Source organism: Typopeltis vanoorti, chromosome 11, assembly GCF_054136105.1.
Source record: "Typopeltis vanoorti isolate ZY-2024b chromosome 11, IOZ_Tvanoo_1.0, whole genome shotgun sequence".
NCBI classification, from domain to species: domain Eukaryota; kingdom Metazoa; phylum Arthropoda; class Arachnida; order Uropygi; family Thelyphonidae; genus Typopeltis; species Typopeltis vanoorti.
Window position 1 is genome coordinate 89,031,844 of NC_143559.1, and position 23,906 is coordinate 89,055,749.

At 35.3% G+C, this 23,906-nt stretch overlaps 1 protein-coding gene across 5 annotated transcripts in view; it reads left to right on the top strand.

Annotated features, from left to right (window-relative positions):
* The window catches only part of LOC150101835 (uncharacterized), a 574,375-nt gene that overhangs the window by 250,123 nt on the left and 300,346 nt on the right, over window positions 1–23,906 (top strand). For all 5 annotated transcript variants that reach the window (XM_090400439.1, XM_090400440.1, XM_090400442.1 and 2 more), the window contains one exon: window positions 14,820–15,048. In XM_090400439.1, coding sequence (XP_090256565.1) covers window positions 14,820–15,048 — 229 coding nt within the window. The remainder of the gene's footprint in view (window positions 1–14,819; window positions 15,049–23,906) is intronic.

A 23,906-nucleotide genomic window follows, 5' to 3' on the forward strand; every position in this document is an offset into this window, starting at 1 on the left:
GTGGCAATGGTGGTATAAGTTGCCATCACTTGCCTTAGTATCTATCCCATAATGCAAAGCGCTTTTCCTTGTGGACATGTATAATGCTATGCATTAAGGGAAGGATCACTACCCAGACCGGTTTCGACCTTTATTGAAGTCTCATCAGTGGGAGCCAGACCCAGAGGTGGTGATACTAAGGTGGAAGTAATGGAGAAGTCATATTTCCATATGGCAGTTGCCAAAAGGTGTCACACCTTATTATTAAAATTCTCTGGATTAAAGATAAGTTGATGGAAGTTTTTTAACTTGGCTATGCTGCCAATTATATATTTGTTTAATCCTTTATCCAAGTGTAAGCAAAAAACAAAGTTTGTGCCTGAAGTGTTTTCAGGACTGGGGCGACTCGTGGCAAAGGTGGTATAAGTTCTCATCACTTGCCTTAGTATCCCATAATGCAAAGCACATCTCCTTGCAGACATTTTTCATCTCATAACTTTTCATCCCAAAACAAATAGCCATACTCTTTGCCATGTTAAAACTGATAGCCATTCTACTTTGTCCATGCTGCCAGTCTTTTTAAGTCACTCTGCAAGATTTCTACATCATCTTTATTAACTATTGCTCTGTAATATATCTTGGTTTCTTTATTTAATATAAATTTACTAATGTTACTGCGCCATTGTAATATTTCTATGTTTCTTTAATCTGTCTATCGATGTTGTAATATATCTATCTTTTCTTTAGACTTGTCTTCTATATTTTCATTCATTAACTTTATTATACTTTATCCTTATCCGTTGCCTTTCTATATAGTCAGTTAATCTTAATTCCTTTTCTCTACTTTCAGTATATTATACTTATACTTGAGATTTCTAGAAATTTATTTGATTATTCCAGACTGTGCCACTAAAAATCTCTAATTTGCATAAGAAATTATTTATACTTCCAGTAAAGCACCTCTATACAGTTAATTACAGTCGTGGCTAACTCCTAACTTAAAATTTCGTACCAAGGTTTAATTTCTTTCCAGCTTACAGGATCAGATTTTATTTGAGAATGGTGCAGTTGCTAAAAAGATTAGATGGCACTTCTTATAAATAAAACAAACATATTTATTCACACTAAGACAATAATACAATGTATACACTTAAATGATGTTACTATCATTTCCTCTCAAAGCTAAGCATCAAAATTAAAACATCATATAGGACAACTCATAGGCATGTTATAAACATCAAAGACATAAATCATCAGACAATTAATTCTATGTATCAAATAACTATCAGCCCATTTACAATCTAGGAATTATCATGCTTTGCCTAATAAAATCCCCAATTCTAACTTTCACAAAAAAAAATTTAACACTCACTTAGCAACCAACTTCTCACACCATTACAATTCTAAATCCTATAATTTTCTTATCAGTTCTATTAAACCATTTCAATGCAATACAACATAAGCTTAAACTTTCAATAATATCTTTTCAATTATTCTAAAAGCAGATTCACTCCATGCTAATAAGTTTTCAATCTATTACATCCTTTGGTTCTTAGAATTTATGATGTGAACAGTCCTTCACATCATAAATTAAGAGAAAGTTTTTCAACAAAAAATTCAACTCACATTAATTCTTTCATAGGCACAATTGCACTTAGTCGTATCTTCTCTTAGGGCTTATTCTGGATCTCCCTCTATTGTTACAGCTTTCTCTATCGCTTCAGACGTGTCATGGAAACCGTGTTCTCCTCTGGAATTTCTCGTGGGGCTGGAGCTCGATCTTTTGGCATTGTAGGCACTAGGATGTGCAGTCTGACGGTCAAAGCCTTATCATCCGGGTCCTGAGCCGCTACTTGCTCTATAAGGTTTTGCCTCCAGTTACCCTCCACGAATTCATCCGGGATTCCATGGATCGACCTCCCCCTCTTCTCCTGGCATCACATCTGCCGGTGCACGATAGTCGATGCACACTAGTCGATTTCTGACCTTTTTATTTTGCCTCTCACGGGACCCTGCGCGAAGTTTCTTAGACCCCAAATATTCCTGCGCAAACTTTGAACTAAGGTCTGAGATCCTCGTACCTATCACGTGCTAACTCATTTCCTTCTAGAAAGTTCTGACTTCTATCTCCCTGAAGTGTAGTTTAATCCCTTTTTCAGCATAGCATAACAGCTTCTGATGTATACCACCCCTTTTTCTATCGACCTTGACGGTGGTGTCGGACTGCTTTGGTTACAATGGGTTTCCATTCTATCCTATACCAAGTGATACATCAAATATATTTCCGAACTTTAAGGTAACTGCCCCTAAACTTCTATTTTTAGATACTTGTTTACTTTATTTTAGCATGTTTAATTCCTTGGGGTCTCTACAGATGGGCATTTTATATTACTTATGTAGGTTATTCTAACATACTTCTGCTCTCTAAAGGATTTTCTTTTGAAATACACACTCATATATCTTCTATCTACAGTATCATGTAAATTTTTCTGGGCTAATTTTATATAAGCTGATATTATTATTTCAATCTATTATATACAAGTTTACAATTCTTTGAATTTCGGATATGACTCCTATAAAATCGATGCAATTAAACATTGTAAGAATTTATGACACTGCATCGAATTTTACAGCTCTACTCAATTTTGCATAATCAACAAACAACTGAATATTTCCACTCAAGTTATTTCCCATATCATTAATATATACAATGAATAGCAGTGGTCCAAGTACAGACTCTCCACTCATTGAATCATCATCATCAAATTCCTGACACTTACCCTCAAGGAGTGTACAGGATATAATAGTACTACATGAAAAATTTACATAATTACTAACTTCCTATCTACAATTTTGAGAGTTTGATGATGAGAATGATGAGAGTTTATTTTTCACTTGGTTAGACTATAATAAGTTTAGTTTAATCCTTTATCCAAGTGTGAGCAAACAAAGTTTGCGCCTGAAAGTATCTTCAGGACTGGGGTAAGGTAGTGCAACACCAGGCAACTCGTTGCAAAGGTGGAGAAAGATCTTATCACTCCTATCTCGGTATCTCTCATAATGCAAAGCACATCTCCTTGCGGATATGTGTAATGCTATGCATTAAGGCAAGGGCCACTACCCATACCGGTTTCGACCTTAATTGAGGTCTCGTCAGTGGCAACTCTCTCGTCAGTGGCCTTTGGCAACTCCTATGGGTTAGAATGACCTCTCATTGCTTCTGCCTTTGTGTCTCCACTACTGGGCCTGGCTCCCACTGACGAGACCTCAATTAAGGTCCAAACTGGTATGGGTAGTGGCCCTTGCCTTAATGCATAGCATTACACATATCCGCAAGGAGATGTGCTTTGCATTATGGGAGATACCGAGATAGGAGTAATGAGAGCTTTCTCCACCTTTGCAATGAGTTGCCTGGTGTTGCACTACCTTACTCCAGTCCTGAAGATACTTTCAGGTGCAAACTTTGTTTGCTCACACTTGGATAAAGGATTAAACTAAACTTATTATCTACAATTTTCCTCCAAATCAATCTGTTACTTGTCAAGGTTCCAACATTGTCAGACCTTATATTTCTATCTTCTAAGGCACTTTTTTTACCATATCATCCACCTATATCTTGGTCTTCCTCTGAGTCTTTTTCCTGCCAACCTGGCATAGAACACTTGTTTTGCCAATCTCTCCTCACCAATCCCATTTAAGTGATCATACCACCTGAGATTAGATCTGCTACTGCATTCCTGACAATGTCAAGTTCTTTCCTAATATCCTCATTTTTAATATGATATTGCCATTGATGCCATCTGTTCATGCCCCTAATCTTTCTCAGGACTCCCATATCTGCAGTCTCTAGTCTTTGGTCAAGTGTTTTACTTCTAACCCAGCTCTCAGATCCATAAGTTAAAACTGGTTTGAGCACTGTCTTGTATACAGCTAATTTAGTGTTTTGACTAATTTCTCCCTTATTCCATATGAATTTATTCATTTGACTTCCTACCATACCAGCTTTGTTGATCCTGTTGTCTATTTCCATATTTAATTTACCATCTTTACTAAAAATCGTGTCTAAGTAGCTGAAATGTTTTACTTGTTCTATAGGTTCTCCATTCACAATGCATTTGATATTTTCAATGGTTCTGCCTATTTTCATTGTCTTTGTCTTGTTATTGCTGACCTTTGTACCATATCTATTACAACAGTTATTCAATTCAGAGAATCTTGCATACTTGTAGCAGATTTATTTAGAAGTATAACATCATCAGCAAAAAGCAAAGAGCTGACATCAACATCTCCAATTTTGATATCAGATTTAATACCACTTTCCTTCATAATGTGATCCATATAGATAATGAATAACAGAGGGGATGATTTACATCCTTATCTGACACCAGATTTAATATTAAACTATCTTCTTGTACTTCCTTCAATTCAAATAACGACTAAGTATTGCTTGATATAATGACCTACTGACACCATACAACTGTAGTCTTTTGAATAGCTTCTCTCTTGGCACCTTGTCATATGCTTTTACCAGATCTACAAAACTTAAATACAGATCTTTGTTATATTCCCATGATTTCTCAACTATTTGTCGTAAAGTGAAAATCTGATCCTGACAGCATCTATTTGGCCTGAATCCAACTTGTTCTTTACCATCCTTCTCTGAGCTTCTCTTCCACAATCCTTCTCAACCGTTTCTCAAGTATACGGGTAACCTCGTATAACACGGATGTTAGGTTCCACAGAAATCCGCATTATATAAATCGCGTTATGCAAGACTCAGATCACATAGAAAAAGTAGGGTTAGGTTCCAAAATCGTTTTTTTTTAATTATATAAACAACAATGACATCCAACAAATAATATTTTTATTTAATTCATGTAATTCATGTAAGTTAAGAAAACATATAAACTATGAAACAAATACATAGTATAAACTTATAAAAATATGAATTGTATGTAAACTTCATTGCCCATAATGCATAAATGTTTTAGGCAAAATAAAATAAAGTGCATATTTTAATCGTCTTCTGTCTTCAAAACTAACATTTCGTAGATGTTCTTGAATTACTAGTGGCCAGATGTCATCACTTGAAATCTCTTGGACATCATATGTATAATTTTCATTGCATACTTCAGCTGGTTTATTTATCGAGAAGTCAGTAATAAGACCTTGCTAACCACTATGCTGCAATTTTTTATTAAGTTCATAATATGGAGCTAAACAAATATCCAATTGTGTTGTGAATTTTTTGGAGCGTTCCATGAGGGATCATTATCCGTAAAATAACTAACTTTCTTGCCAAGTCCAATCCTTCTGCTAATCTGTTTAAATTGAATTCTTTAACGGATTCATCACAATAAGAATTTTTGGCAGAACTTTCCCCGCCATTTGGTTCAACGTCATCTATTAATTGTACTAGTTCCTTATAATTTAAATCTATTTCCCCATCAGTTAATTCACTAATTTCGTTTTCAACGATGTCGCAAAAACCCTCTATGTGGCTATTACTATAAAAATTGTAGTAACCCTTTATACGGTAAACAATTGATGAACATGCGTGCTAAAGGATATTTCCCTTAATATGAATTCACTACTTATAACTACATGCGCAATGCAGGCAAACGCAAATTTAATGAAGATAAAATTTGATTTTTAACTCATGGTGAAAAATATATGAAAAGATAAAGGGTTACTACAATTTGTAGACCATGGTTTTATCGAACCATGTTGTATAAGTATTGCATTGAACAAGGGTTACTACAATTTGTAGACCACGTTATATCAAACCGCATTGTATAAGTACCGCGTTATATGAGGGTTACCACTACTGTCATAAATCTTATCAGGAATACTCAGTATAGAAACACCTCTGTAATTCTCACATTCAGTTTTATTTTCCTTTTTATATATGGTACTATGAGAGCTCTACACCAATCATATTTGACCAGAAATGCTCAAGTATGGAGGTATACTTCAGCATTTCTGGTCAAATATTATCTACTCTAGCTGCCCTTCCATATTTCAGACTTTTGATGGCTTTTTCCTACTTCAAGTATGGATATGTATTCCTGACTGTAAGCCTGTTGAGTGTTTTTTAACACTGTGCTGTCACTGATTGTTTCATTTAGCAATTTTTCAAAGTAATTACTCCAAACTTCAAGGATATCTTTTTCTCCAGTTTTCATATCACCTTTATCATCTCTTCCTTTTGCAGCACTCCTTCCATTTCTGAGCTTCTTCAACAACCTCCAGAATCTCTTACCACTTTCTTGATATTAATTTTCTATGTTCTTACCAAAGTCTTCCCATGACTTTTGTTTAGCTAGTTTCACACAATGTTTAGTTTTCTTACATTTGTCTCTATATTCTCTAAGAGCACAAGCTGACTTATTTGCCAGGAACTTTTGATATGCTCTCTTCTTTTCCTTCACTGCCTCTTTAACTTCCTGTGTCCACCATGGAGTTATGATTTTTCTATCCTTGCAGACAACCTCACCACATGCCTCTCTGGCTGAATCAATCAATGTTTTCTTCAGAGCTCGCCACTGAATCTCCAAGGTTTGATTCCTGTTCTCAAACTCTCATTTTTCCTCGAATAATGTTTGTATATTTCAGTCTGCAGTTCACATCTGAGAGCGTCTCAACCTTTATTCGCTTTAAAACTTTCTTACATGTTCTTCTTTTCTATATGAGATTCAATTTTATCCTGCTCAAGACTAAATGGTGATCACTTCCAATTTCAAATCCTCTGTACACTCTAGTGTCCTTCACCAGAGAGAAAATATCATTATCAACAATAGCATAGTTAATGAGACTTTTCTTATTCCTTGTGTCTTCTCTCCATGTGAATTTGTGCACATTTTTATGTTGGAACATGGTGTTAGTAATAACCAGTCCATGTCCTGAGCAGAAATCCAACAAGTATTTGCCATTATTATTAGCTTTGCTCTTTTCTCCAAATTTTCCTAAAATATTTTTGAATGTTTGACAATCATTCCCTACTCTGTTATTTGATCCCTCAACAAGACCAATTTTTCATTGTGTCAGTTTTTTTCTCTAAAGCCTCAAAAAATTCTTCCACTTCTACCTTAGCAGAACCTGCTGTGGGACTGTAGGCACATGTATATGTCTCATTGTGCAGTTCCCCATTCTGATTTTTGTCCCCATCACTACTTGAAATTGCCTGCCATTCAAGAAGATTAGCCTCATATTTAGTGTTGAATACTATGGATACTGCTTCTTTTCCTTGATTGTCATTGTCTTAATATAACATTTTGTATTTATTGCTCATAAAGAACTCACCAGTTTTTGTCTTTTTTGTTTCAGTCATCCCTATTACCGATTTGGTACTTATCTAATTCCTCAGCTAGCTCCATTTCTTTGCCTTTCAGGCTTCTTATGTTGATAGTACTGAGCTTCAACTCTGGTGATATTGAGTTGGGATGTGTTTTAGGGTTTGTTCCAGACTGACTTTTCGCTGTTTGCCCTGGTTCCCTGGCGAAAACAATGGGGGCCTCATTTAACTGGGTGACACCCCAGCCAGCATAAAAATTTTTCATGTTGTACCATCATTTAATATTGTGGATTAAGCCAATGAGAATGCAATTTGGTCGGCTGAATCCCAAATTGCCAGCCCATTTTCGTTCGTTCAGTATCCAGGTAGATACCTAACAGGATGCAGCACAAGAAGGTATGGATTGGACATTAGGTCAGAAGCCCTGGTCAGTTCTCTCATTCCATAAGCACCCCACACTCATTGAATTTATTTGCTAATCCATACCATCCACATTATGCTTTGCAGTCCCCTTGCTTATAGGGAAAATATATGTGTTTTGTCCTCTTGCTTCTGTCTTTCACTAGATGGCCTCATATGCACTACTTTTACAGATCCCACTTACTCAGTCGTTTTCTGTCAGCCATGTCTCTCTAATGCCAATAACGTTTGGTCAAGAAGAACAAGTCAGTGCCAGAAACTCCTTTCCCTTGTTCTGAATGCTACTGGCATTAGCATGTATCAGGTGCAGTCGTCTTCCTCATAGACCTGCAACTACCCTTACTCTTCATATTAACTATTCCATTCTGTTTTGTTACTATCAGTGCTATCTTAAGAATTTTTTGTTCATTCTCACACTATTGCTTCCGTTGGTACCTGTGCATGCACTCACCTGTGCTCCCTCTAATAGTTGTAATTTCCCTGATTTACCATCTGCAATCTCACTACTTTCAGCAGCATTTTTTCCAGACCCCATATGTCAAATCCATTCAAGTGCAACAATCCACTTTATTTGACTTCTTCCACCCATCAAATTTACTCCAGATCACAAACTCCATGTTATCCTCTCTGCATAATCTAAGTGACTCATTTGTAATTGTGGCTCTTCTTCCAACTCACATCTGTCATACCACTGCAATAGACTCACTAACTCTTATGTAATCAATCATACCATACTTGTCACCCTTCAAATTATTTGCACTTGCCAAAACAATCAACTCTTTCTTTTTGCCTTTAACTTTATCTTTAACTTAACTTTATAACCAAATGAAAAAACTTTCAACAACCAAGTTTAATCCAGAGTATTTTAATAATAAGGTATTCCACCTTCTCACTACTTGTATATGGGAAATATAGCTTCTGCATTACTTCAACCATGGTAATGCAGAAGTTATATTTCCCATATACAAGTAGTGAGAAGGTGGAATACCTTATTATTAAAATACTCTGGATTAAACTTGGTTTCGACCTTTATTCAGATCTCATCAGGTCGAAACTGGTCTGTATGGATAGCGACCCTTCCATAATTCATAGCATTCTCATAGACAGGCTTATACGTTGGTTATGCATTATTAAAACACTTAAGGAATAGAACAACATAGTTAAGGATATAAATTAAATTAAACTTTAATAAATATTTTCTGATATTTCGGCAACGTCACATTGCCATTTTCTAAAGGAACTTACAAAAAAGTTACGTGCACGTAGGCACTACAACACAGAAACTGGTAATGAAGAGATGAAGCTATTGTTCTCCTAACAGTCCTGATGGTGCCCTCTAGCGGGCTAAGTAGGTGTTCTTGGCCGTTGGGCTGAAGGTCTGCAGATGTAGGCTTCCCAAATTTGGGGCAGTCGCATACAACTAAATTTGTTGAGGTTTGGAGAATTTCTTAGGGCTGAGGCTGATTCCATAAAGAGTCTTTCAAATTTGTATTTGCTATGGTGTATCACTGTAGCTTTCTTCCACCGTATTCTGTGGCGTGTATCCAGAGCATGGTCCGCAAGCCCAGAATGACTGTATTTGTGAAAACGGATGTAGTCCTTGTGGTCTGAAATTCTGATATTCGCTGTCCTGCCTGTTTGGCCAAAGTAAGACAGTTTACAACTGCAAGGGACCTGGTAAACACCAGGTAGGTCTAGGGAAAGTGGTTGGTCTTTAGTGGAGCGGATAAGGGATATCTGTTCAAACGACTTGGCCCTAAACACAGAACTAAATCACATCCTCAACACTTTCTCAGCCAATGGCTACCCCTCTAAAAAAAATCCAAAAAATATTAGAACCTATAAACCACAGATCCCCCCCCCCCACAACAAGGATTACTCTAAATCCATCACCATTCCCTACATCCGAGGCACCTCGGAAAAGATTACCAAAATCTTAAAAAAACATGACCTGACTTCCTGTTACAAACCTTACAGAAAATTGGCATCCCTTATCCGCTCCACTAAAGACCAACCACTTTCCCTAGACCTACCTGGTGTTTACCAGGTCCCTTGCAGTTGTAAACTGTCTTACTTTGGCCAAACAGGCAGGACAGCGAATATCAGAATTTCAGAACACAAGGACTACATCCATTTTCACAAATACAGTCATTCTGGGCTTGCGGACCATGCTCTGGATACACGCCACAGAATACGGTGGAAGAAAGCTACAGTGATACACCATAGCAAATACAAATTTGAAAGACTCTTTATGGAATCAGCCTCAGCCCTAAGAAATTCTCCAAACCTCAACAAATTTAGTTGTATGCGACTGCCCCAAATTTGGGAAGCCTACATCTGCAGACCTTCAGCCCAACGGCCAAGAACACCTACTTAGCCCGCTAGAGGGCACCATCAGGACTGTTAGGAGAACAATAGCTTCATCTCTTCATTACCAGTTTCTGTGTTGTAGTGCCTACGTGCACGTAACTTTTTTGTAAGTTCCTTTAGAAAATGGCAATGTGACGTTGCCGAAATATCGGAAAATATTTATTAAAGTTTAATTTAATTTATATCCTTAACTACGTTGTTCTATTCCTTAAGTGTTTTAATAATTCATAGCATTATACACACCAAAAAGAATGTGTGCTTTGCATTATTAGATATCAAGGCAATTAATGTGAAGTTATGAGCTTCTATATACAAGTAACATAGTCGTGAAGCTATTTCACACGCAAACTTTGTTTGCTTACACTTGGATAAAGGATTAAACAAGAATATAATTCCTTGGAAGCTTTAATTTTATTTATAATCAAGTGAAAAAACTTTCAACAGCTAACTGTAATCTTGATGTTATAAACCCATATGTATAAATTTCTTATATCTCAGTTTTTCGTGATCCTCTCAGTCAGTTGTACATTTTTTTTAAATTACTGCTAATGAGCAATGTAGGATGGTTTTAGAAACATCTGACTGGAATGGCAAGTAGCATTCCCATCCTGGCATGTTATTCATAATCTTTGCTCTTATCACACTTTTTATCTGCTCCTAATTGCACATATCTCTTGGCACAGAGAGGAAAAGAAGGTGCACATTGGAATGGATACAATATCGGGAAATAAGGATGCTTCAAGGGCTGATGTTTCTCCCAATCAAACGTCTACAAGTGACTTAACACAAGCTATAAACAAACTGAAAATGAAAGATCATCAGAAAATCAACATTGCAGCATGGAATGTGAGAACAATGAACAGATGTGGAAAATTAGAAAATCTCAAACAAGAAATGGACAAAGGAAAAATTGATATCATAGGGCTCTGTGAAGTCAGATGGGAAGGAATAGGTGATTTTTATAGTGAAGAAACAAGAGTAATTTACTGAAGTGGAGATAAAAAGGAAAAAGGAGTTGCACTTGTTTTTAATAAAAGAACAGCAAAGTGCATCATTAGCATAAACTGTCTGAATGACAGGATTATGGTGGTAAAATTGAAGGCTAAACCGGTGGACATAACAATAATGTAGGTATATATGCCAACAAGTGACCACTCAGATGAGGAAATAGAGGAAATGTATGAACAATACAAGAACTAATTAAAGAAGAAAAAAGAAAAGACTATATGATTATAGTTGTAGGAGAAGAAGAGGATGGGAGTGTAGTAGGAAGATACAGACTAGGTAATAGAAATGAGAGAGAGGGGAAAGGTTAGGAAATTTTAGGAAATTTTGTAAAGAAAGAAAGCTAATAATTATGAATACTCGGTTTAAAAAATCTAAGAGAAGACTATACACATGGAAAAAACCAGGAGATACAGAAATGTATCAAATTGCAAAGATACAAGAATAGTATTAAAAATGCATACACACACATATCCTGGAGCTGATATTTACTCTGACCAATCTACTATTCATAGATATAAAGGTGAAACTAAAGAAAATAAAAGAAGCTATGAAAAGTAAAAAATGGAACTTAGAGAAATTAAAAAATACCAAGGAATTTGGAAATAGATTGGAGAAAGAATTATAGGAAATAAGTTTTGTCAAAACTGAAATCCAGAAAATAAATGGGAACAAGTTCAAGAGGAAATAAAGAAGCTTGCAGAAGAAGAAATTGGATATGTAAGAACTAAAAGAATAAAAAAACCTTGGATAACTAATGAGATGATTTCTCTGATGGAAGAAAATGGAAAAATAAAGACACCCTAGAAGGGAAAATACAATATAGAACCCTGAATGACAAAGCGAGAAGGGAAGCAGAAAGAAGTAGAGAAGATTGGCTTAAAAAACAATGTGAAGAAATGGAAAATTATGAGAGAGTGGGAAGGTATGATCTTTTATATGAAAAAGCAAGAAGCACGAATCACAAGAGAAATGGAATTTGAGCTAGAGGCATAGAAAATAAGAATGGAGAAATCATAACTGAAGAAGATAAAATCCTAATGAGATGGAAGGAATACATTGAAGTTCTATATGACAAGGAAAAAAAGACCAAATGAGTTGCCATTGGAAGATATAAAGAAGGTAAATGAAGATGATCTAGCCCCAGAGATTTTGAAGACAGAAGTAGAAATGGCCATTAAAGAACTAAAACGTGGAAAGGCAGAAATAATAGATGAAATACCTACAAAATTCCTGAAACAACTTTAGAAGAAAGGAACTGAAGAAATAACCATTTAATTTATAACAAAGAACTACCAAAAGATTTTATGACCTTAATATTTATACCTATACCAAAGAAAAGTAATGCAGTGAACTGCAAGGATTTTAGAACAATAAGCCTCATTTCCCATACATCAGAAATACTTATGAGAATCTTAACACGAAGAATTGCATCTCAAGTGGAAGAATTTCTTGGAGAAGATCAGTTTGGTTTCAGGAAGGGTAGGGGAACAAGAGATGCGATTGGACTGTTAAGAATAGTTAATAATTTTGAAAACGCTTTTGACTTTGTATAATGGGATAAGATGGTGGAAGTAATGGAAAAGATTGGTATAGATTGGAAAGACAGAAAGCTAATTATTTCACTATAAATGGGACAAACTGCCATGGTGAGAGCCATATATATGATACAACAGAACCAGGTATCATTGGATGAAGAGTAAGACAAGGCGCTGTTCTCTGTCACCAATTTTGTTTAACATGTATTCTGAAGCAATGTTTAAAGAAACACTGGAGAATTCGGAAGAAGGAATAAAGATTGGAGGTAGAAAGATATTTGCAATATGATACGCAGATGACAAGGCATTATTATCAATCTGTTGAACAGATTACTGGAATCCTGTATCAATTATGGAATGAAAATTAACATCAGAAAAACAAAGGTAATGAAAATAGCAAAAATATGGATATCAGAATAAATGAGAAAAAATTGAATCAAGTAAAGACATTTAAATATCTAGGAAGTGTGATTAGCGTAATGGAAGATGTAAAAGTGATATAAAAGCAAGAATAGTGATGGGAAGAGACGCCTTTAATAGAAAATGCAATTTATTTAGAAGTAAAATGGATAGAAACCTAAAGAAAAGACTAATAAAATGTTATGTGTGGAGTGTTGCCCTCTATGCAGCTGAAACTTGGACATTGAAGAAAGAAGAAATTAAGATTTTGGAAAGCTTTGAGATGTGGATTTGGAGAAAGATGGAAAAAATCAAATGGACAGATAAAATAACTAATGAAGAGGTCTTAAAAAGAGTAGAAGAAGAAAGAAGTCTGTTAAGGAGGATAAAAAGAAGCAAGGGAAACTGGATCAGACATATTATGAGAGGGGAATGGAATCATCAGAGATGCCATCGAAGTAAAAATAGACAGAAAAAGACCCAGAGGAAGAGTAAGGAAAACAGTACTAGATGACATGCTGAATGGAGATAGGTAAACAACCTTGAAAGAGAAGGCTCAGAACACAAGAGAGTGGAAAAAAAGTTTCTGCTACTAAAAGAAGAACCTGCTCAATTGCAGAATACTCAAGAAGAAGAAGAATTGCACATAGAACCATTCGGATTAATTTTAGTGTATTAGTGACAGGGAGAGAGGTGGATCTGGATACTTATTACAGTATGCTGTATATAAAATAATAGGTATAATTTAAGAAATAAATATTTTTGATAATCAGTAATTTCACTTTATGTGATGAAAATAATAATAATAAATTGATGATCCATTGATTGTACATTTATACAATGAATTATTTGAAATCAACTATAAAAAATCCTTTGACATAATGTGTGTATTCTTGATAAATTAAAATTTATTTTTTTAAATACGAATTAATATATATTATATGAAATATACTTTGGACTTTTGGATCAACATCCAAAAGTCCAAAGTATTCTCAATAGGTCCTGAAAACTATACTTCATATCAACAATAAACCCTTAGAAAGAGTAAAGGACTTGCAATACCTTGGATTGTACATCAGAAAATGATATTAGGAAACATAAACAGCTGGCTCCAGTCTTCCATAATAAACCCTGCCTCATCTGGAAATCATCATTAATATCATTAAAGACAAAATTAAGACTATACCATTCAACCAGTAGATCCATCTTCTTGTATGGTTCTCAAACCTGGACAATAAGCACCAAAAAACCAACAGATCTAATTAACTCCTTTGGAACTACATCTCTCAGACTGATCCTTGGATACACTTGGATGGACCATGTCACTAACTCTGCACAGCAGAGTTAGTGACCATGCAAGAACCACTTGTCAATATAGTCAAAAAACTACAACTCAGATAGCTTGGGCATCAACTCAGACATCCTGAAGTCTCGCCCTTTTTGGAATCCCTCATCCTGTACAGACCAGAAGATGGCAATTACAGTAGAGGAAGCCAATGCAAACAATTTTGGCAGTACATATTTGAAACCATCAGTAGGCTGAACTGCAAAACTCCATCTGACATCTACTAGTTAGCTCAAGATAGAGAGACTTGGAAGACCATAATTTGCAATATTTAATTTTTAATATAAATCTCTTTTCCCTTTTCAGATTGTATCATATTGTGAATAAACTATGTATGTATCTATGTATGTATATGAAATATATTAATGAAATTATTTATTTTATTATTATTATTTTAATTATTTTTATATTAAGAAAAAAAAATATATGTATTGGTTACAATGTTCTTATTTTTTTTTCTTTTTTTAAGGCCAACTGTTAAAGATTTGTTGCAACTTGATTTTTTTCAAGATGATATGGGATTAAAAGTCGAGTTTGTTAACAGAGATGAGAGCATACAGAGTAGCAGTTCAAAAGTAGAATTGCGTCTTCGTGTCTTAGATCCTAAAAAAAGAAAAGAAAAACATAAAGAGAATGAAGCAATACAGTTTGAATTTCACATAGAATCTGATAATTCAGATGAAGTTGCTAAAGCTATGGTACATATGCATCATATATATACAGTACATAAATTATATAATTATTTATTATAACTTTTTTTAATTTATATATATATATATATTTGTATAAAGACTGAATGACTGAAACCGAGAATAATTGTAAGGTTTTAATGGTATAACACACTACTAGTTTCGGTTTTTGACAGCCGCCTTCGGGTGTCTTTTAAAAATAGGAAACAGCAATAAAAACACTGAAGTTTAAAAAACTGAGAAACACAGGAAAAAATTGCAATACATAATTAACATGAAAAAACGTTGTAGTTACATTTAAGTTGTTCTTTCAATCGTGGCATTGGTGAGTGCGTGCTTGCAGTCTCTCATGAATGCCAGTACTGAACAACAGCAGAATGGCTATTTGGGAGGTTGTAGCTCAAATTGTTATTTAAAGATTAAGGTTGATTTCTCTGGCCTCAAATTGTTATTTAAAGATTAAGGTTGATTAAGGATGATTTCTCTGGACTCCACAATTTTTCTTTCAAACTCATCATGGCAACAAAAGATGTTTTTGAATCTATCCCAGCAGACTGAATGACCCTGGTGTTCATCATCAGGATTGTTCAAGAAAAGAATATGACTAGACAAGGCACTGGTGCATGTTCTTCTTTTGTAAGAGATGTCTCTCTTATGCTCTTCTATACATAATTCAATAGACTTATCTGTTTGACCAAAATAAGGGATATTAGAGTCACACCAGGATATTTCAGATTATGATGATGACGCTTCGGATGGCTTACTAGAGAGTGGATTTTTGGAAGTAGTAAATAAAGTCCTGATGTTGTATTTCTTAAGAACTCTAGCTAATTTTTGGGAAACTGAACTGGTGTATGGGATAGAGATATTGGTTATTTCTTCAGTGCAGTGGCTAGGAGGATCTAGAAGGAATTTTTTAATTGTTATTTCAGAATATCCATTTTGTCTAAAGACATCTAAGAGGTAATTAATTTCTTTTTGTAGTTCATCTGGGTCATTTAGAAGAGAGCGTGCTCAATGTCCTAAGGTAGAAATAGTTCCAAGTTTTTGTGGAGGAAAATGATGGGACTGACTATGAAAATATCTATTAGTGTGTGTAGGTTTTCTATACATTGAAATTCTAAATTTTCCAGAGCAGCAGGACAGTTTTATATCCAGGAAAGGTAGGGAATTGTCATATTCAAGTTCAGCTGTGAATTTTATATAGGATGTTGATTATTGAGATGATCAAGAAAATCCATGAGAGAATTGTGGGCATGGCTCCAAATAATAAAAATGTTATCCACATAATGTTTCCAAAGTTTAGGTTTAAACGAGAAGGATGATATAGCTTTTGTTTCAAAATCCTCTAAATAAATGTTTTTCAAGATTAGGGGATAAAGGATTGCCCATCACTAGACCTTGGTTTTGTTTGTAGATGGTGTCTTGATATTGAAAGTAACCAGACTTAATGCAATGGGTCAGTAAAGTAAACATTTTTTTGGATAATTTATCATTTAGTAATATCAGTACTTCTTCTGTAGGGACATTTGTAAATAAGGAAACTATGTCAAAACTAGCTATGATGTCATTCTCGTTGATAGTTATAACCTTAATGTGTGATACAAAGTCCATGGTGTTGTTGATGAAAGACGAAGACTTGTTAGAAAAACATTTGAGGTATTTAGCAAGATGTTTAGAAAGTTTGTAAGTCGGAGAAATATATATATATATATAAAAAATCAGCTAACGCCTTTTTATTCCCATATACGGGAGTAGGCGAGGCCATTTAGCCCTATCTAACTTTTGGAGACTGAGTGGGCAGTTCAATCTCCACTGGTATCAATCAGAGATAGATGGCCCAAGGCTATCACTAATTAAGCAGTACACAGTGAAGAGAGAGACGGCTCAAATGTGCCGCCATCTCATGGTCCCTAACATAATATATTTAATGTCTATATATACAATCCTGATTGTATATATATATATTGATGGATATTCTTTTTTATGCAGAACTGAAATAAATAGAATAGTGTTTGTCTAGTTTTGAAAAACAAATATGTTTTAAATATTAAATGAAAGGCTTCATGGACTAACAACTAGCAAATGAAATATAAATCACTTTCTGGAAGTGCAAATTAAGAATGTGATGAATGCAATTAGAAATAGAAAAGAAAAGTAAAAGAGATGGTAGTGCTTGTAGAAATAAATAAATTATTATTATTATTATAAACATGTGACCTTCATGGAGTCAGAGACTCATCGTGGGAGGTACACAAAACATGAATCCAACCATGCCTTTAATTGATTCAATTCATCTACATTCACAACACACTCAGGCAATGCATTCCACTCACTAACCACTCTCCATGTAAAGAACAAGCTCATCACTCCTCTGCTCACACCCTCCTTATACAGTTTCCAGTGATGGCCTCTTGTTCTATTCCCTCTCCTATTCTATGAAAAATCTCTTCTATGTTAACTTGATAACACCCCCTGACTAGCTTATATGTCTCAATCATATACCTCTCCTCCTTCTATTCATAAGGCTTTGCAATTTACATTCCCTCAATCTATCCTCGTACTCTACACTCCGAAGACACTGACCGCCTTTGCGAATCTTCTCTGGGCACTTTCCAACATATCCTCATCACCATGAAAATCCAGCAACCAAATCTGTGCACAATCATCCTTGTGAGGCCTGATTAAGGCCTTTATACAGTGGTTTATAACCTCTTTATTTCTGCATGTCCGAGTCCTCCACATTATTGCCATTATCTGATAGGACATCTTCCCAACATGTCCAATGTGGTCCCTGAATTTCAGGTCCTTGTCCATCACCACTCCCAGATCTCTCATCTCCTCTACTTCCTTTAAAGTTTCCCTACCAATTGTATACTTTGAATCCAATCATTGATTACTAAATCTTACACTTTGCAAAATTGAATTGATAGTTTCACTTACCTGCCCATTCAAGCAATCAATTAAATATTAAAGTCCTCCAGAGATAATGCTTGGCTTGTTTATTATTCTTAGTGTAACTGATTATTATCATTATTCATCTTCAACTGCATCCAAAGTGCCTTCTTCTTCCAGAATTCATCTTAAGATCTCATTTATCCATTTTACTACCTACCTTATTCAGCCTTTTGACCTTTGGAATACATTCACACATTGATGCTATTGTGTATTTCTTTGTCAGTTCCCAAACAGATTTTTATTTTCTTATTACTCAACTCCTCATTCCATGCTATATATATTGAATTGATAGTTTCACTTACCTGTCCATTCAAGCAATCAATTAAATATTAAAGTCCTCCAGAGATAATGCTTGGCTTGTTTATTATTCTCTTAGTGTAACTGATTATTACCATTATTCATCTTCAACATGCTATAGCTCCAAGTTGTCTCCTAAGCTTGTCATAATCACCAGCCTTTTATTTCCACATATAACCTTTAGTCACAGAAGTCAACTTTCACATGCACTACAAAACCTGTCTTGAAAGACAAGGCAGATTATGTGTTCACAATTTGAACATAATCTACTGTCATTAATGCTTTATTCAACTAAGATTCTACCGATAGTTGTGGATGCACATATCATGATGTGTAAACATATATTTCTTTGTTGATAAACCCATTTACTCCATAACATATATCGTTGTAGTTATTACTGTTTAGTAATGACTACAATGTACTGTATTTTGGGTTGCCATGCTGTACCAGCATCAAGAAATATATCACTATAAATTATCAAAATGATCAGATATATGAACAAAAAAGTGGATGCATAATAAGATATCGCACAAATGCAAAGAAAGTGCCTCTACACTTGATGATGATTATTTCATTTCAAGTTTATTTAATCAAATTATGGACAAAACAATAATAGAATTAAAAAAAACAGAAATTAAGTAGGATGAAAATCTTAAAAAAATTCAAAAAATTTAGTTTGGATATACAGATGTGGTAGTACTACTTACAGGAAATGAAGATTATCTCCAAACCAATTATTTAAATGACAATAGATATGCAGCAATTTTAACATGAAAATATCAACAGAGCAATCAAAAATAATGGCCATTGCAAAACAACCAATAAGATATAAATTGGAACCAAATGGAAAATTATTTTAACAAATAATGAAATTTAAATATCTAGGAAGAACTGTGAACACTAAAAATATTATTTCCTGACCTCCACAGAGACATGAGAGGTCAATATTAGTCAATACAAAGTCTGTCATACCACTTCTTAAACTCATCAACCATTTGTCCTTTCACCACCCTCTCAGGCAATGCATTCCATGCTCCTACCACTCTCTCTCTCTCTGCAAAAAATTTCCTTCTTACCCTTATATTCACTACTTCCTTTTGCAGTTTTCAAAGATGCCCCCCCCCTGCACCTTGTTATTATTCCTTCCCGTATTCTACCATATGAAAAATCTCCTTAGTGTTAATCTGCTAACTCTTCAACAACTAAAATATGTCAATCATATCCCCCCCCCCCTGCTTGTTTTCTATCAACTAAACTGTAGTTTGCATGCCTTCAATCTATTTTCATAACCAACATTGTACAGTCCTGATAAAATTTTCATTATCTGTCTCTGTTCCCACTCCAAGGTTATTTCATCTTCTTCGAATCCTAGTGACCAGATCAGTGCACAGAAATCCAGACGTGGTCTGATAAAGCTTACGACAGAATGTAGTAAAATAAAAATTCCTGAAGTTTAATAAAATATGAATATGTTTAAATTTAATTGTATGAAAAATAAACATTAACAAAAGAGTCAAAAGTAAGAATCTGCAAATCAGTTTGTCCAACATTAACTTGTTCATGTGAAACAAGAATGAAAACATCAAATATTCCATCTGAAATGAAAATGCCAAAAATAATAATAAAATAAAAATTAAACAAAATTTCATAGAATAAAAAATGAAAAGATTTATGATGGATATCAATTATACTCATAAATGAATGAATGGGAAAGAGAATATCAGAATAGAATAAACATATTATTATTATTAACACCAGACCTCCATTGAGTCAAAAGACTCATCATGGGAGGCTATCTTCAACTGTACTTTAAACTCAGTCTAAACTCATTCAAGGTATCTGCATTCACCACAATGTCAAGCAGGACATTCCGCTCACCAACCACCCTTCATGGAAGGAACCTTATCATTATGCCCATGCTCACACCTCCTTATATAACTTCTAGGTACGTCCCCTTGTTCTAACCCCCTTCTTCCATTCTATGAAAAATTTCTTCCACATTAACCTGGTAAGAACTCTTACCAACTTAAATGTCTCAGTCATACCCCTACTCATCCTCCTTTTCACAAGGCTTTGCTAACTGCATTCCCTCAATCTCTCCTCATATCTCACATCCCAAAGACCAGTTATGACCTTAATCAGTCTTCTCTGAAAGTGATCAGAGCATACTCCACCTTTACTACGAGTTGCCCCTGTCATGAAAGGTTTGCTTACACTTGGATCCGCCGAAACTTTTATAGTTTCTATATTCGGCATGAAACTCTTATAATTTCTCTATTCGGCTTTGAAATAATGTTGGATTCAATATCAACTTAATTTGAATAATTTTGCATCACCGAAGTGAAGCCTTTTTGGCTCTCTTTTTCAGTAAATCATTGAACCGTTTCCAATATATCCTCATTAACATGAAAACCAGGGGACCAAATCTCTGTACAGTCATCCATACAAGGACGGATCAAGGCCTTATACAATAGGACCAGAACCTCTTTATTTCTTCAAGTGAAGGTCCTCTGCATTGCCATAATATAATGTGATAACTTCACAACTTGTGCAATAAGATCTCTGGACTTCAGATCCTCTGCCACCACTCCAAGGTCACTTATCTCCTCAACTTCCTTCAAAATTTCATCATCAAGTGTATACTTTGCATCTCATGGTTGCTTACCAAATTTCAGAACCTTACACTTTTGCAACATTGTATTGACAATTCCATACTGTAGCCCACTCATACAAAGTATTGAAATCCTCCTGTAAGACCACACCATCTTTGATTCCTCGTTACTTTCCCAGTTTTGCATAATCTGCAACAAGTTGTATATCACCAGTTAAACCTATCATTAATGTAATTTAATGATAATGTAATTTAAACAAAACAGGAGTCCCAAAACAGACCCCTGTGATACATTACTAGTGACTTTCTTCTTCTGGGTTACTGCACCCTGATACAATTAAACTTGCTGATACCTAGCTGAGAGCCAGTCACCAATCCAACTCACTAGTCTGTTATCCAGTCCCATCTGCATCAGTTTAATGACCAATTTGTAGTGTAGCAATCTATCAAAAATCTTTGCAAAACCTAATTATACCAGTGTTTATGCATCTTCCCTGTCCAGTACATTTGTCACCTTGTTATAGCACATATGCAGGTTTTGTAAAAAACACAACCTCCCTTTCATGACTTATTTTTCATGGTATTAACAACACCACAAACACTTTTATCAACAAAGATGTTTTATTAACACTTATGTTTCGCTGATTTTCAACTCAGCATCATCAGAGCACAACACACTTGTAAACGCGACAGTGAGTGAGTGAAGCAATATAATTACAAAAGACAAAAGATCTAAAGTCCTATTTTTTTGGCGCCCTCTAATGAAAAAAAAAAAAAAAGCAGCAGTTATCCAGGAGTTTTTCTTAGGTTATCCTAAGAAATTATCCTTAGGTTATCCATCTCCCAAATTTTTGGCAAATTAATGCAACCATGTTTGTTAAGGTTGGGAGAATTCTTCAAAGCCATTGCTGACTCAAAAAATAATCTTTCAGATCTATAACGACTCCTAAATAGCACATTCGTTTTCCTCCATCTAATCCTGTGTGAAGGAGTGTCCAAAGCGTGGTCTGCCAGTCCCGACTTGCCATAGTAATAGTAGCGAATGTATCTTTCATGTTCTTCCAGGCGGATGTTCACTGATCTTCCTGTTTGCCCATAATAGGCCAAGTCACAGTCACACGGAACTCATACACTCCTGGGTGTGCTAAAGGGTGAAGTTTATCCTTAGGTGAGCAGATCAGAGTTGCCAGCTTGACACGAGGTTAGTTTGACATCAAAACTAACCACATGATGGTTAGTTTCGATGTCACCTCCTTATTGACCAATTTACCACTTATAGACACTCTTGATTTAATCAAGTCTAAATTTCCCCCAGATATTTTTGAATTATTTCAATTTACCATGAATGCAGGTTACTTTACATGGGGGGGGGGAAATTGTACAAACAGATTAATGGTACTGCTATGGGTTCCCCCCCTCTCTCCCCCCGTTAGCAAATTTTTATATGGAACACTTTGTACTTAAAACAAAGTACTTACCACAGCTACATACAAGCCACAAGTGTGGTTATGCTATGTAGATGATGTGTTTGCCATCTGGTCCCATGGACAAGACACTTTGGATGCTTTTGTCACCTACCTAAACAGCCCAAAAATTCACTTCGCAGTAGAAAAAGAATCAAATAACTGTTTACCATTTCTTGACACATTAGTCACCTGCCTTTCAGCTGGATCATTATCTTTTTCTATTTACAGAAAACCTACACACACACACACACACAGAAAGATACCTACATAAACAATCACATCATCATCCAGTCCAACAGTACGGCATTTTAAAAACACTTACACACAGAGCCAGAGCCATTTGTTCTAACGATACAGCTCTGACCACTGAACTCCAATACCTGCGCCATACGTTCTTAGCCAACGGCTACAATCCCTACAAAATAGATAAAATACTACATAGGCCCATTACTCTGCCCTCCCCTAATACACAAGAATACAACATGACCATTTCTATTCCCTATATCAGAGGTACATCAGAAAAGATAGCCAAAGTATTGTTGAAACATGGCCTTCGCACCACTTTCAAACCTCGTGTCAAGCTGGCAACTCTGATTCGCTTGCCTAAGGATAAACTTCACTCTTTAGCACAACCAGGAGTGTATGAAGTTCCGTGTGACTTGGCCTATTATGGGCAAACAGGAAGATCAGTGAACATCCACCTGGAAGAACATGAAAGATACATTCGCTACTATTACTATGGCAAGTCGGGACTGGCAGACTATGCTTTGGACACTCCTTCACACAGGATTAGATGGAGGAAAACGAATGTGCTATTTAGGAGTCGTTATAGATCTGAAAGATTATTTTTTGAGTCAGCAATGGCTTTGAAGAATTCTCCCAACCTTAACAAACATGGTTGCATTAATTTGCCAAAAATTTGGAAGATGGTTATCCTAAGAAAAACTCCTGGATAACTGCTGGTTTTTTTTTTGGTTTTTTTTCCCCCGTTAGAGGGCACCAAAAAAATAGGACTTTAGATCTTTTGTCTTTTGCAATTATATTGTTTCACTCATTCACTGTCACATTTACAAGTGTGTTGTGCTCTGATGATGCTGAGTTGAAAATCAGCGAAATATAAGCATTAATAAAACATCTTTATTGATAAAAGTGTTTGTGGTGTTGTTAATACCGTGAAAAATAAGTCATGAATAACCATCAACACCTAAGCTTATCTGTTACAACCTCCCTTTAACAAACTCATGCTGACCATCACAAAGAATACCACTGTTATCAACACACTTTTATATGCACCAACCTGTACAGTACCTTAACTACAACTCCAAATATGCAGATCAGCCTATAATTTGTTGCTTTAGAGCCTTATCACCACCTTTGCAAAGTGGAACAATTTTGCCTTCCACTCCTTTGGGACTTGTGCTGTTGTAAGATTCTTGTTAAACAGGTAGGCCAAAGATGATGCTAACTCCTTGGAACATTCCATTAAAACATGTAGTGATATCCTATCGCCTTATTGGCATCTAGCTTACTAATAT